The sequence below is a fragment of the Neopsephotus bourkii genome, unplaced genomic scaffold, assembly GCF_033783945.1.
Source record: "Neopsephotus bourkii isolate Nb327-2 ecotype Australia unplaced genomic scaffold, CSIRO-AGI_Nbou_v1 NB_1036, whole genome shotgun sequence".
Taxonomy (NCBI): Eukaryota; Metazoa; Chordata; class Aves; order Psittaciformes; family Psittacidae; genus Neopsephotus; species Neopsephotus bourkii.
In genome coordinates, this window is record NW_026901525.1 from 2,202,946 (window position 1) to 2,218,749 (window position 15,804).

The 15,804-nt window shown below is 44.5% G+C and overlaps 2 protein-coding genes across 2 annotated transcripts; both read left to right on the forward strand.

The window, feature by feature from the left end:
- Nucleotides 1-4,803: 4,803 nt before the first annotated feature.
- Nucleotides 4,804-6,805, forward strand: GJA9 (gap junction protein alpha 9). Its single transcript, XM_061360736.1, has one exon. The coding sequence runs from the start codon at nt 4,866-4,868 to the stop codon at nt 6,426-6,428; it is 1,563 nt and encodes a 520-aa protein (XP_061216720.1). The 5' UTR covers nt 4,804-4,865; the 3' UTR covers nt 6,429-6,805.
- A 2,648-nt stretch (nt 6,806-9,453) lies between these two features.
- On the forward strand, nt 9,454-15,087 carry MYCBP (MYC binding protein). Its single transcript, XM_061360738.1, has 5 exons — nt 9,454-9,572; nt 9,785-9,857; nt 11,396-11,444; nt 12,707-12,836; nt 14,994-15,087. Exons 1-5 carry the CDS (start codon nt 9,558-9,560, stop codon nt 15,036-15,038), a joined length of 312 nt encoding a protein of 103 aa, XP_061216722.1. The 5' UTR covers nt 9,454-9,557; the 3' UTR covers nt 15,039-15,087.
- Nucleotides 15,088-15,804: the final 717 nt, after the last annotated feature.

Below are 15,804 nucleotides of genomic sequence, written 5' to 3' on the forward strand. Positions count from 1 at the left end.
CTACAGGGCAATACATAAAAATCACTCTGTCAGTATAAACCAACCCCTGCTCTCACTAACCAAGGGGTACATACACACCAGTTACTCTCCATTCGGATTAACACAGTATTTTGCATTTAATGAGCATCTCCTCCCAAGAATGTCTCTGCTTCATCCCCACAGCACAGAGGCCTTAAAAACAGCCCTTGCAGTTACTGTAGGTTTTCTTCATGCCAGAGAAATGAGCGGAGTTCCTGTTTGGAATATTCTCCAGGTCTGCAGCACTTCAGCAGCTCCTTTCAACTGGGGCATGTGTTATCCCCATCGTGGTTATTTATAGAGCATCAGTCACCATGGTACCTACACGCTGCCTGTATGTCTACAGAGACCAAAAATTTCCTTTCACAAGTCTTAACTCTAAACCAGTCCATTTCTGCCCTCTGTAGAGGTCACTGAGCAACTACAGGCAGAAATGCAGCCATTCACAACCTGGCATTGCTGCTCCATAAATGGCAGTCGTTATCAGTCTAGAGCTTTGGTTTAATTGATCTGCTTACCCAAGTACTTCAGACAGTGAATTTCCTAACTCTGCTGATGCAAGTTATGATTTGCAGCTCTCAGGCTTATTGTGGACATTCAGGGCTGCTCTCTGCTCCATCAGCCAGATACTAAACCTTCAATTGCCAGCTCACACAGATTTGTGCTTAACTGATTCAATGAGCCCGCAGAAGCCGTTAATTCTTAGGAAACATAGATTTTACAACACGGGATAGACACTAGGAACACAACAAGCTAATGAAGCAGAAGCAGCATTTCACTCAGCAAAGGAATACAACACTTCTAGCTAAATATACCCCTTATTATGCTCAATTTAGGTATGTTTCTGACATTCCTGAGTTGGAAACCCAGTCTCCAGCACTACAGTTACAGCAGGGAAATACAAGCGTGGCTTTGACACAAAGCAAGCAAAGTGCTCCCACCTCACCCCGCACACCCTCACACAGACACAGCACCCACCCCACAGCGCACCCCATGAGCAGGCCCTGCAGAAAGGGTGGGATGGGAGAGGTGGGTCACGAAGAGGGGGAGCAGCGCTTTACCGGGTGGAAGGGGAGAGCTTGGAGGGGACGCGCAGTGATGCGAATCCAGGCTGTGAGGGGAAACGCTTCGCCCCGCCGACAGTGATTTGGGTGGAGAGAGGGGAAGGCCCTCCTGAGGAGCACCGGTCCCTGAGGGGCGCGGGGAGCGCAACGGAGCCGGTCCCTGCGGGGCGGGGGGAGAGAACGGGCGGTTTCACCGAGGGGGGAGCGCTGTGCCCCGGGCCGAGGCCCGCCCCGTGGTGCCGGCAGCGGGACGGCTCCGAGCCCCTCACCTGCCTCCGCCGCGCGGCCCCGCGACCGTTACAGCCAGGGGGCGGGAAGCGAGAGGCGGGGCAGAGGAATTGCGACAGAGCCCCGCCCCTCCCTGCCCATCCGCCTATCGGGAGCGCCGGCCACGCCCCTGCCCGTTGGTCATTGGCTTGGCAGGACGCTGATCTCCGCCCCGCTGGTTAGCGTTCCTCCGCGCCTGCGCAATGCCTCAGTCCGGGCAGTGCTGTACGGGAGCGGGGTTCGCGAATGTGGCTGCAGGTTTCGGGGTTCTCAGCCAGTTCTGACCTCTCCACCCGGGGTCCTCGGTGCCGCGGTTTCCTAAGGGCATTCCAGTGCCTAAAGGGGATCTAGGGAACCTGGAGAAGGGCTTTGGACAAGGGCCCGAAGGGACAGGCCAAGGGGAGTGGCTTGAACCTGACCAAGCAGGGAAAAGGGAAGTCCCAACTGCTTTTATTTAAGCTTAAAAATAGCTAATTACTGCCCCCAGAGCCTCCCCACCATTAAACTTAGGGATAAATGTGAGGACATCTTCGTAAATCTGCGTCTACTGGTTTTTATGTGTGTATTTGTAGCAAAAAACGAATCGATAAGCCAGCCCAGAAAACATGAAGAGTGTGTGCCTCAGCTTTCCCATGGCATTCTCTGGTCTGCCTTCAAACACAGTGCTGCTGGTGGTCCTGAAGGCAATATTGGGTACTACGAAGGTCCAAAATTTCTCAGTATTGCAGTTTAGCATTTGTGATCCTAATGTCACTACTGAAAGAAAACCATGGGACAGTGTCCACATTACCCTGAAAGCCTGTAGGACGCATCCCTGCTGTTTGTGCCTCTAGCTGGCCATTGTGGGTCAGACAAGTACAGTAGAACAGGAAAATCAATTGTACACATAAAGTGCACGTTATTGATGAGTAGGGATGAAAAGGTGTTGATATTCATAGAATATTTCCATGATTGAATGATTTTGGTGGTGTTTGACCCCAAGCTAAGAAAATACAATAGAGTGGTTGAAGTTTGGGGGGTGTTTTGCAGCAAACCTTGTATCACTAAGTATTCTGTTACTAAACACAGAATGTTGGTATCATGGTTTGTATAACCACATGTGCAAAATGCTTGGCCTTAGGTAAAGAGCAACACTGGTGCTATAAGACTGTCACTGGTGCTTGAATTCATTTTCCCTCCCAACTTGTCAAGTTGTCATTTGACTGAAATACTACTTAAAATGAGCTAATGGAGCCCAGAACATTATGTGCAGATCATTCAGTGTTTGTCCTAACACCTTTCACAGAACAAGCAGCTCCCCAGCCATCATAGTTCAGTCTCAGCAAACACTTTGGATGTCCAGACAAAGCTGTAGTATCTTTGTGGGGTGTGGGGGGCTGTGGACCACTTCAACGGACTTGGAATTCTTTTCAGGAATAGCAGAGCCATGTTTAGAAACCTACTTCAAGTACTCTGTAGAAAAGACAGTTAGAAACCTGCTGGAAGTACTAAACAGGCTGCTGTAGGTTGCTGGCTTATCAAAATGATCGAATACTTCCAGGCTGTCATTTAACTATGAAATCGGACGTGACCTATTGACTGATCCTCAGCACCCAAATTAGAAGATAATGATTAGCTTTGTAGAGTTCTCAGCAGAGGAAGTTTATTTATCCCATACAGGACACTTGGATCAGGAATATACATTGGCAGGGCACTGAGGAGAATCATTGGAAAGAGCTCTATAGTACTAGATATACTCCACTCGTATCAGTTCTAGAGGGGGGAGTTACACATTAATACCAGGCACGCTGCTGCACTGCTAATGCTGGCTCTAAGACAGTCTTTGAACACAAAACAAGTGTATTTCTTTCCCTCAACTTTCCTTTTCTAAAATGAAGTCTCTTTCCCTTCCTTTTCCCCAACATTTTTTGCAGGCATTTCCTAAAGTTTAGAGTGCTTGAAAGTTGGTTCCCCAGCTCATCACTGGTCCCCCAGATGCACCAGAGCAGTCCAACAGGCTGAAAAATCAACTCATGTAGATTTGAAGCTCTCTGAAAGAGAGCTCTCTGAATTATACAGGTGGCGAAAATGGTGTTTTAAAGTCATCAGTGTGACAAGTGAGATGACACAAAGAGAACAAATTAGAGGTGCAAAATTCAATAATAGAAAGAGAGATGCTGTCATGAAGAGGAAATGAGTAGGTAGGGGATGAAAATGCTACCACTGGGTTTTTACACAAGAAGCATGGTGCTAAGCAGCTCCAGGAGAACAGCCTATCTGCAGGGATTTACAGTGATGCTATTTGGGAGAATTTACCTTCTTGACCTCTGCACAGGCAAGCCGAGTGGTTCTGTGAGATAGGGACACAAAAACATAGAAAGTTTTCTTCTGTTTGTCTGAGGTTGAGATTGTTCTTAAAATGTGGAAGGTGCTGGAGAGGTGAAAGGGAAGATAATCTGAAGGAAACTAGAACTGCAGGTTTTTCATTTCTGGCTTTTTAAAAGGGGTTCTTTCATTGGTCATAGTTAAATTAGGCTTGGAGCAGTAGCAGACTGAGCACTGATTGATTTTCTCCTCCCTCCATCCCTAGCAAATATAACCTCCATGTGTCAAAGCTTGTGCTCCAGCACTGGCTCCTGTAGCAAAATAAACTGCTTATAATGTGAAGTTTCCTCACGGGGGGGAAGATGACAGCGGTTGTAACGCGTCACTGGACGCCGAGGGTCTGTAATTTTACAGGTTTTTGTAAAGAAAGGTATGTGTTCATTTTAATTTGCCATTTCTGTTTCATTTCTTTATCTTTCAAACTCATCTGACTTGCTGCCCATTCGTACAGCAATCTGCAAGAATATTTTCAGGTTTGATAGGCTGCCTTAACATAAAGTTGCCTCTATAGTCATTGGCATTGCAGCTGTGAGACTGCAACTTTCACTTGATTTCTTAACACTCCCTTTCTACAGGGTGAAAACGAATCCCATTTGAACAGAAAACACTGGGTTTAGTGGTGTTAAAACACCTTTATCCTAAAAAAAAAAATAATTAAAAAATCAGATGATTCAATTTTTAGTATCTGTTGAATAAGATGTTTATTCCCTCTTGAGTTCTTTTGTATAACCAATTTTTGCTGCAGAGCGTCATTGGACATCACTGTAACTTCAGCTGTGATGTGGGGCTTGGAACATCTGATAAAGAGGACTGGGAGATACCTTCAGAAGTGTCCTAAGTAGAAACATGCTGTTCTGATGCTGCTGTTGGAGCAAACATACTGCATAATGCTCTTAAAATCCAACAACAATTCAGGCATCCTGATGCAGACTGAGGGTGCTTAATACTTCATAGTGCTGAGGTTATCAGGATGTCTTTTACTGATACATCAGACATGTGTGGATGATGCATTTCTCTGTCTTGTAAATGGGAGACAATATCACCCAGATTCTCAGTGAGCAGTGGGTCATGCACTGTTAAGAAAGGAGTCCAGCTTCAATGTTTGATACTTTTTTCTCTCATATGTTTTAGTGTTAAGATGGCAGAATAACCATGGGAGACTGGAATTTCCTTGGTGGCATTTTAGAGGAGGTCCACATTCATTCCACTATTATTGGAAAGATTTGGCTAACAATCCTCTTCATATTTCGAATGCTTGTCCTTGGAGTGGCAACTGAGGATGTTTGGAATGATGAACAATCTGAATTTATATGCAATACTGAGCAACCTGGTTGCAGGAATGTGTGCTATGATGAGGCCTTTCCCATCTCTCTCATAAGGTATTGGGTCTTGCAAGTTATATTTGTGTCTTCCCCTTCCTTGGTATATATGGGACATGCCTTATACAGACTAAGAGCCTTGGAGAAAGAGAGGCAAAAGAAGAAAGCTCAGGTAAGGGTGGAACTCGAAAGCACTGAACTAGAAATGACTGAGAATAGGAAAAGGCTGGAGAGAGAACTCCGGCAGTTGGATCAAAGAAAGCTGAACAAAGCACCCCTGAGAGGCTCTTTGCTCTGCACTTACGTGATACATATTGTCACAAGATCTGCAGTGGAAGTCGGGTTTATGATTGGGCAGTATCTTCTTTATGGCTTTCATCTAGATCCCCTTTATAAATGTCAGAGAGATCCTTGTCCAAACACAGTTGACTGCTTTGTGTCCAGACCAACAGAAAAGACAGTGTTCATCTTATTCATGCAATCGATAGCAACCGTATCATTGCTTCTAAATATCCTAGAAATTATCCATCTGGGATTCCGAAAGATCAAAATGGGACTTTGTGGGCAGAGTAAAACCAAGGATGACCCTGAACATTTCTGCATAAACAAATCTAAGAAGTACTCTGTGATACCACATTCTTCTTTGGGAATATCCACCACCCCTCAAAAAACTCTTCCTTCTGCGCTTAGTGGCTATACCTTCTTAATGGAAAAGCAAGCTGGGACGGCTGTCTACCCACTTCTAAATGCTCCTCCCATGTTTCAGCCTGTGCAAAACAACCGTACAGAAAGCAGCAGCAATTACACTCATTGCAATAAGGGCATCAAGTCACCAAAGAAGAGGCCAGCTACAAATGCTTTAGGCAATCAGACTCAAAATACCAGCACCAATAATAATGAAGGCTTGCTTGGAGAGCTTGGGAAAGAAGCACATGATGTGCAAAAAGAAGCTGAAAAGAAACATTTCCTTGTTGTTACTCAGAATGCAGCTCTAGCTTCAAGCATGTGCTTGGGAAGCTGTGCTGAAACGCCATCTCAAACTTCACTACAACCCCACGCAACTTTTCCTGTTACTGGTTTCAGAAGACAACACGGAACCAGTTCATCTTGGAACTGCTCAGCAGTGGCTGAGAGTGCAGAAGCTTCTACAAACTCTCTTCCAAAGAACGGCAACAGAAGGCAAAGCACTATCAGTGCAGACAAAGCCCAAGCTCCTTGCAATGCTGATGTAAAGAAGTGTAGCCGACCAGACACTCCTGACTCTACAGGGGAGGTGAGCTCAGGGTCTAAACAAAGTAGAACCTGTGACAGCCCTAAGCCTTTCTCTCTGTCTAGACGAGTGTCCATGTCAAGCAGTGCCAGCAGCAGGCGAGCACCCACTGATCTGCAGATATAGCACCAGTTAACCCTCAGTCACACCAGTCAGTGCTGGGTAATTACTGACCATTGAGACACAAGCAGGACCTATATGTAAGAGTAGCTAAATTACTGAGCTTCAAACAGTTGTTTCACATAGCTAGAAAAGCACTTTGGATCTTAGCTAAGTAACTTTTAAACAGGCTCTTTACTTCCTTTGTAATGAAAAGGTGGCTTAGACCTCAGCAAATAAACTTACACACTATCCTTCCAGATCAAAAGGGAAACACACATCATGTAGTCCACATATTAGGAAAAGTCAGACCTAAAATCACAGCTAATACTATTTAAACTGAATAAAACTAGAAGACAAAATTTACAGTCTAATAATGTATTTTACAAAGACCAGTAAATGAAATGAGGCTAAAGACAGCACTGGTGCTCTCAGGAGAAATTCATTATCAGTAAATATAGTTCTGCTTAATCTCTCTGAGAATTCACACAGGCATTTGAGCACTGTCTGAAAGCAGGATGTCAAATGTATTCCTGTTTGAACTCTGGTAAATACAAAAAGAACAAAGCATTTGATACATGTATCACTAATTCACGGCCACCACAGTATACTTTTTTCAGTGTATCACCATTGACTTCCTCGGCAGGAAAAGCAGAGTGAATCTCTGTTAACATTAAATACACTATTACAGTTTCCAAGCACCCTAAATTCCAAGGGAGTTACAAGCTTTAACTGTGAGATTTTGCATACAACTAGTAAGTTGTCTTTTTCTTTAATCAGCAAACAAGTTATTGGAATTTATCAATGAGAAATTTTGGATTTCACCAACCAGAGTTACTATGCGGAACAAATGGTAATACCTTCCTACTTTCAGTTACTATGTCAAAAAACATATAAAAGCTTTATCAAACTGTAGAATTACTTCTTTTTTTTGTCTGTTCCCTAAATTCTGCAAGCTTTTAAATTGAAGAACGCTTGTAATTGTTTAGAAAGAGTTTTTTATGGGGGTAATAGAACAAATAAAGGACATTCATCCACTTGCTGCTCCAGGCAAGTTCCATGGAATGGATGGAAAGACAAACAAAATACTGTGTTACATTTGTATTTGATAGGTCTACGAATGAAATACATTTACTTGAGTGGCTCAGCACTGACAGACTGCAAGTCCTTAGCGAGGTGGCACATCTGGGATGCAGCAGCGTGTACCTGTGTGGCTTTTGACTTACTGTACGTGTACTGGAAAGATAATATGTGAGATGTAGCATCATGATATTATGGCATCATTAAATTCTTAATGTGTGTTATCATTATGTGATATAAATATGTGTTATCATTAAGCTTATGAGCCAGCCATGGTTTAGATTGGCCAAAGGCTGTACAGTATTAGGGCAAAAAAGGAGCCAGGAAACCTGGAATTCTGTTTTGCTTGCAGCAGCATTAATTTGGCTCTGTCTACACAGAAACACACATTAATACTATTAAAGTTATTTGCTGGTTTTTTTTTCTGCAGCTATTCTCACCTCTAGTGTTGCTCTATGTTTAATCATAAATAGACCTATATAATTCTGCTACACTGTAAAATTTAACACTGCACAATACACAGCAATGTATTATACAATGTGTATATATATGTGTAGTGTGATTTAGCTGAGTTAATCCTACTACTGTGGCTTTAATTCTTGCACTCCTCAATGTGTAAGTTTCTTCAGGTGATTTCTGTGGTAATGCATGTTTGGCATTTAATGTCTCTGTAATAAAAAGCCTTGTATTTAATGCACTCTGCTCCTGCTGTCTAATAATAAAGAAGTAGCATTCAGATGCTCACCTATGGGATGTGACATTTGCATTTCTGATGGTTGAAGACAAGATACAAAATAATTTGTTTTTCAAATCAGAGGATTTTTATGCACTGTTTTTGTGGACATGGGTCAGTCAATCTATTTCATCACAGCACCTTCCCAACAGAAAAATTAATGATGACTTAATTACAGCAAAGACTGCAGACACTGCAGGAACAGTGTGCAGAAAAAGTCTGAAAGGACCCTAACATTACAAGATTATTCCATTGGTTCTTTTTCTTTCTATTTTTATAGCAAACTGATTTGACTGGTCAGTAAATACCACAGTGTTTCACAAAAATAAACCGGTATAACTGCTTCCATTTTTATAACAGGCAGAGGTTAAAGACTTTCTTTTTGATGCAAAGTGTTGCCACATAAAACTTTCAGGAGCCCCTTGGGAAGGCAACTCTGCAGCTGCAGCAACTTTCTACTCTGCACATTGTTCAGTGAGGTCCAGTTACTACCCAGGCCCCGAGTTATCTGACCTGAAAGCCGAAAGCTGAGATCCCGGGCGGCACTTCACTGCTCAGGGACATGGTGAATGCTCAGACATCCCATCTCCCCGTGGTCTGGATGACTGCTGTTGTGGTGATGTACACCACAAACGGGCTTTGCCGTGGTGATAACGGTGTCTGGCTTGATGAACGCCATCACCTGGAGAAACAAGACTTTGTATAAGCAATACAGCACTTACTGACTTGCTTTGAGCTTGGAAGAAGAGCTAAATGACTGATCTGCAGTAGAAGGTGCTGAAGACAAAACAAGGACTAGAAAAGCAGGAAGTCAAGAAGCCATAGTGGTGATTGGGTTAAAGGGCATGGTGCCTGGGGGAGATGGCAACCACTGACTCAACCCAGGACCATGCACCTCCCCATGCTAATTTACATGGCAAGCAAGTACAATTTACCCATTGGAAGACAGAATTAATGATATATGTGGTAACTTCTGACCAGTGAAAGGCAATTCTTTATCCTCTGAAACATATATAACCTGATGCATGCAGGGCTCAGACGCGCTAGCTTTGGGGGGCTGCCGCTTGGCAGACGATGAACCACCTCAGCCCTGTGCCTACCGGCGGGTAACGATCCCGCTGCGGGGACAACACCGGCGCTGCCCGGCTGAGGCGACACCCGGAACCGGGCCCAGGAACGCGGGGCCGGCGGGGGAAAAGGGCCCGGTGCGGTCTCGGCCTGGCCGGAGGTGTTGCCGCGGGCGTTGCGGCCGTTCGGTCGCTATGGTAACCGCGGGGACGCGCCTGGCGCCGTAAAACCACAGGGCGCAGGCGCGGGGCCGCGCAGGCGCGTTGAGGGGGTCGATGGCGCATTACAAGGTAGGAGCGGAGCGAGCCTTTGGGGATGGCGTGGCCCAGTCCCGCCGCCAGCGCGGGGGAAGGGGCTCGGCCGCGGGATGGCAGCGGCCCGGCCCTCCGCGACCCCTCCGCGGCGGTGAAGGGGGAGCCGGGCGGGCCCAAGGAGCCGCCTTCGTTAGCTGAGGTGCGGGGGGAAGCGCCGCCGCGCTGACCGTGTGGGCGTCCTCCCTCAGGCCGAGGACTCCAAGCGGGAGCAGTTCCGCCGGTACCTGGAGAAGGCGGGGGTGCTGGACGCGCTCACCAAGGGTAAGTCCGCGGCCTGCGCCCGCCGGTTCCCTTCCCCGCGGCGGTGGGGGGGCGGCCCTCGGGCTCTTCCCCTCCTCCGGGCGCGCTTTCCCCCTCGCTGGGTCCGGCCTGGGGAGCCGAGGCCCCTGCTGGGGTACATAGGTTCATGGTGTGCGGGTCGGTCGGTTGCTAAGAAGCGCATGTAGAACGGGAAGGCGCCTCCTTCCCTCTTACGGGGTGTGTTGGAGACCTCTTGTCCGGCCCAGGTGCTTTTCTGTACTCGCTTTCGGGCACAGCTGCATTGTTTAGAGGCTGTTATTCAGCCATAGAGCTCCAGACAAAGGAAATCCTTGAGGTGAAATAACAGCAAAGATGCTCTTAAAAACACTTTGCTTAGAAAGAGCCATTCTTGACTGGAGTTTAGTGCTTCTCCTGAAGCTACTGAACCTGTGAGAGTGACCCCATAGCACAGTGGGGAAATGATGGTGCCAAACTTGATGCCTGTTTTGGCTTTCTGTATGGCGTAGTGTCTTAAATCCTTCTGAAGCCTTTTTGAGAGCCTTGCAATAGTACGTGGAGGAAAGTAATAATATTCTTTGCTTGGAAAGAGCACTATTTAAAGAGAAAGCAGTAGATTTAGGATCTTAAGTGAATAGGTGCCACAATAAGACTCTCTGTCTGGTGTGTGGGTGCTATTTGATTTATCACAATACTGCACAGCCTGTGGGATGGCAAAATGAGGTCTTCCAAGCAGTGGGGTATCTTAATCTTGTTTTTCACTGAAGTGCTTGGCGTAAAACCAACTTGGCTGTGCAGTTCGGACATCTGAAACTGGGAGGAGGCATCTAAGTATTGATGAAAGCAGATGTTTTCTATAGCCACGTGTGCCCCTGTGGGGAGGAGGAAGTGGTTATGTATGGGACTTTGACTATTCAGGAATACTCAGAAGATTCAAAAGCCCATAAAAGTTCAGAACTTGGACTGAGTTTTCCAGATACGGAGTTGGTGGGTGGCTGGCTGTGCTGGTTTTAGTCAAACTGTTAGGGTACTGCTGCTTGTGTCTGACCTCCGTCCATAAACATTCAGTGTCACAAGCATCAACAGCAGCCATTTAGTTTTGTAGCTGTAGGTGGTCAATGGAGGTTTGCTTTTACGCTGAAAGCTGTGGAAGTGCTGATGATGTCCTGTGTTTCAAAGCTTCAGTGGAAGTAATGGTTTATGATAAGGAGAGTCCCAAGACTTAAAACTGCTGATGAAAGCCAATCCTATGGTTGTGTGTGGACTATATAAAAATTGCCCAGGCTGTTTTATGCTAGAATAGCCAAAAACTGTGGTCAGGAGATCAATACAACTTGTGTCCTGCTGTCACTGGGTGAGATGCTCTGTTCCCTCCTGTACAGCAGATGTGTTTACATCAAAGTATATAGGTGAAAATCTTGTTACTTAGGACAATGTGAATGTGGCATTGCAGCTTGTGTGCCTTTTGACTGTTGGTACATAGTTTGAAAACTTAGAGTTGCATGGAATTGTTGCAATTGTTGAATATTTTCTATTTGCAGTGTTGGTAGCCTTATATGAAGAGCCAGAGAAACCAAATAGTGCACTGGAGTATCCTTTTTCTCTTCCACTGACTGTTCATAGAGGCTTCAGACCCAACAGCGGTACTGCTTCTGACCCATAGGTGAGCTGGAGAGGCTCCTTTAGAAACTTACATGGGGAATGTGGCTTTTCTGGCTGCATTTTAGCTGGTAACTGCATTCTTCCAAGCTAACAGGAAGTCTGACAGGATGCAAGAGAAGTGTGTCTATCAGTGTGTCAGCAACTATAAAGCTAAGTTAGAGACCTGTTGTGCTTTAAGCCCAGCTGGTAACTCAGAACCATGCAGCTGCTTGCTCACTCCCCTCCTTCTTCCTCCCCCTGTTCCTGGAGGGATGGGGAGAATGGAAAGAATGTAACTCCCACGGGTTGAGATAAGAACAGTCCGGTAACTAAGGTATAACACAAACAACTACTGCTGCCACCAATAATAATGATAGGGGAAATAACAAGGGGAGAGAATACAATTGCTCAGCACCTGCCCATTGATACCCAGCCCAACCTGAGCAGTGATCTGGGCCTTTTGGGTAACTCCCTGCAGTTTCTATGCTGGGCATGATGTGCTGTGGTATGGAATATCCCTTTGGCCAGTTTGGATCAGGTGTCCTGTCTCTGCTTCCCCTCCTCCCTGGCAGAGCATGAGACTGAAAAGTCCTTGATTGGGGTAAACATTAGTAAGCAACATCTAAAAACATTGGTGGTATCAGCGTTCTTCCCAGACTAAATAAAAAACACAGCACTGCACCAGCTACTAAGGAGGAAAATGACTGCTACAGTGGAACCCAATACAAGACGGTTACAGACTTAGACCTGCAGCATTAGATTTGAGTAATCGCAGTATCTGTGGCTTATGAAGTTGGCTGCTGCTTTGTTTTTTAATTAATGCAAGAGGGGGGAAAATGTAATATTTTTGGTTTCTTGCTGGTTTTAAGCAGCTGCCCTTTTTTTGGCTGCTGCTTCTGGTTTTTGGTATTCCTTTTAACTCTTCAGAACTTCTCCATTTTAGAGAGGAAGAGAAGAGGCTGGTGCAGTAAAACATGAGAATTTCCCCTGTGTATGCTGATGTCTTGTTTTCTTTTTCTTTAAGGAATAATACTAATGAACTTGACAAACTCCCTTATTTTTGCACCTTCATTCTGTAGGATGAAAACCACTGTAGTAACTTTCAGTGTTTTAATGCAATTTTGGTCATGTGTATTGCAGCATTAACTTCATAAGTATTAAAATATGGTTATGTTATCTAACTGAATAAACACTTAACATCTAAATATCAGCTTTCTGAAGCATCATCTGGGAGCTTTAGCTCCTGAGAATCCAGAAATAGAGACACTTCGCTTGGAAGTGGCAGAGATGAAAGAGAAATATGAAGCTGTGTTGGAAGAAAATAAAAACCTGAAAGCCAAGGTACAAGTCTACTTGGTGTCCCTCAGTAGTTCATCACACCACAAGAAGAGTACTTTGATACTTCTACTCACTTCCTTCTATTAGAGTAGCTGATGAGTGTTGCATTGTGGAGGCTGAGGAAGGCTGATACATGTTGTAGTACAGATTATCTTTTATGGGATGATGCTTATATTCTCTAACATAGAACAGTATTGCAAAACTAGGGATTTTATTACTTGGTGGAAGTCTGTATTAAGGCTAATCCCATGTCTTTGTTCAGTCCTGTGTGGATGTGTTTAAGTTGTGGCAGCATGAGCTACATAATATCAGACAAGTGTCTTGAAAAAGAAGCTAATGTATCTATCATAAAGGCTTTCAAAAGACAAACTGAAGGAGGAATATTCCATGTTAGCTTGTATGGCGTTGCACAGACTTGCCTGTGTCAGGATGTCACCAGTGGAGGCACTTGTATCCATGTGGAACACTCATTTCCACTCTTCAGCTAAACCAACCTGGTGGTCCTCTGGCTGCAACTACACTGGCTCTCAAGTGTTAACTGAGGCAGAGCCCTTCTATAATGGGTCCCCAGTCTGGCTGAAAGGGCTCTGAACAACTTCCCCTTAGGAGAGGGCACTGACTGTAAACCTAACAACACTGAAGAAGGAGACCTTTGAGAACCTTAAACTAGTAGCTTATGTGCTGCTGCAGGTTTCCATGTGTTCTGGTGTTTAGGGACCTTAACTGTGGGAGAAGGGAATATTGGGCATTACCGCTCTGCATTTCTCATCTGGAGTGCCCTCTTGCTGTCTCCTTGTAATTCTCCTCCCTCTGATACCCATTTTGAGTCCTTAAAGCTCCATTTGTTATTTATTACTAAAAAATATGGCAAAGAGCAGGATTTTAGGGGGAGTAGCAATAGATCAGTAATTCACTTGGTGTAACTGACTTTAAAGCAACCCATAGTAAGTAGTCACATGAAACCAGAGTAACCTGGATTGTTGTTTAAAGGAATCGTTTAACAAAGTCAAAACTTGTTGCAGGAAAGCCTCTTTGTGTAATCATGGGTTTACTTGTGCTTTCACCTTCTTCAGCCTTCAAATGATAACTCTTACTGTACGTGTTCCAGTATTTGTGTTTGGCTTTCCCTTTCTTTCCCTTACCATCTTCTGCCTGTTTTTGGGACATACTGTAGAACTTTCCAGGGACAGAATGTGGGGAGAACGTTACAGTTTAGCAGTCCTCTAGCACAAAATATATGCCTTTAACTGTGCATTTAGTGGTAATTTTAATTGTGTCCAAATAGGTGGTGGTGGTCTGTGCAGATCTGTGCTTTTCCTTACATTTACTAGTCAGAATGTCAGGTATTTAGGTGGGGTAGGGGCAGGAAGGCAATAGTTAGGCCCTTTGTGGATAGGAAAACTCAGTTTGGATTGTGTACTGGCCATCTTCTGTGGTTAAATCTATGAGAATGCTATTTTATTGGTTATTGTTGGGGACAGAGGGATTGCTGTGAGTTGCCATGAGGAACATGGGGGTATTGGAATTTATGTACTTTGTTTAATTTTACCTACTCCACAATTTGCAGAAGAGGGGAAGAATCTTCATTGAGGAAACTGGACTGAGATTCAGTCCTAATGCTTGAACTGGTTTTGAAGCTTTATCTTTAGCATAACTGAGTTCAAGTAAACACCTTCATATATTATTATTTGGGAATAACTTTGCAAGTAAAGGTCATACTTTAGTGCATTATTCCCTGGCCATAGTCTCCAGAAAGCACAGTGAAAGCTGGAATGATGATAGGAAATGTTGGTTTGGGTTCTGCTGCTATGAGTGATTGTTTCAGTGAAATCAAAGCTTAGAGGGCACTGATCATCATCAGCTGCTATTTGAGATGACAAGTATTTAATGAGACCTAGAACAAGGAAGAGGGAACAAGACCTATATGTTTGAAAGGCTATTTAAACCCCCTTGTTATAACTTCATGACTATACAATGTGACAGGCTGATGTTCTGAGGGATGGGATACTTTGTTGCCTGACTTGTGTAAATATCAGGGGTGGATTAAAACGCCCAAAGTAAATGGAACGCTTCCAGAGCAGATGTATTCCTACGTGTCTGAATGCAGAAAGTGTCTCTGAAATGTTGCAGCTAACTGAACTCCTCTCTTTAAATCCACAGCTGGCTCAGTATGAACCACCTGAAGAAGAGATGCCTGGTGAATAGCAGTAGTTCCTCCTTTAATATCTTGACTTAATAAAGGGCTTCCTGAGAACTGCAGTCTTTTTTTTGTGTGTGTATGTGTGTGAACTCTGATGTCTAGCTTGTTACCTTATCATCTTAAAGAAAAGATGCAGTATTGTGAGTGTGCAGCTGCAGCAACACGACTTTAAGCAAACTGGCCAACTTTCTTGCTTTCTGTGCTTCAGGGAAGGTGGTAGTTGTGATGAATGCGTAGATAACTGAGCCTGCCAGCTTTGTGTAAACTATGCTTCGTGGTCAACAGTCCTCTTAAACTGCTGATCTCTCTCTTTGGTTTTCTTTTAACTGGAGGGGATGACATGACACAGATGGACCAGCTGTGAACTAAAGCAGGACCTCCAAGGTATGTTCCAAGTTGATGCTCAGCACTGAGGGTGGGCTTCTGCTGAAACTGATAGAATAACTAACTACTCATAGGAGCATGAAAGGAGTGAGTGGAGTTGTGCTACATGGTGGATATAGCACAATGCTGGAGGTGCAGTACCTACTGAGCTTGCACTTTAATTTGCATGAGGTGTATGTGTTTCCATGCAGTTCATGTCTCTAACCCTGGGGATTTGATCCAGATATACCTGGACAGTTCTGAACAGAATAAAATGTTGTTACTCATAATGGATGTCCTGTGTAATTAGTGGCACATGTTAAATACAATGGGGAGTTCTCTTTTCAGATTCATCTCATGTGGAAAAGAAAATAAAAATGTACCTTTTGAAGAGCTGCATTAATCTCC

What these genes read in the sequence shown, in the direction of transcription:
- GJA9 (XM_061360736.1), top strand. Translation starts at nt 4,866, where the DNA reads ATGGGAGACTGGAATTTCCTTGGTGGCATTTTAGAGGAGGTCCACATT.
- MYCBP (XM_061360738.1), top strand. An exon ending in GCTGGACGCGCTCACCAAGG is followed by an intron (nt 9,858 to 11,395) that starts GTAAGTCCGCGG and finishes TTCTATTTGCAG; the next exon opens with TGTTGGTAGCCTTATATGAA. An exon ending in ATAAAAACCTGAAAGCCAAG is followed by an intron (nt 12,837 to 14,993) that starts GTACAAGTCTAC and finishes TTAAATCCACAG; the next exon opens with CTGGCTCAGTATGAACCACC.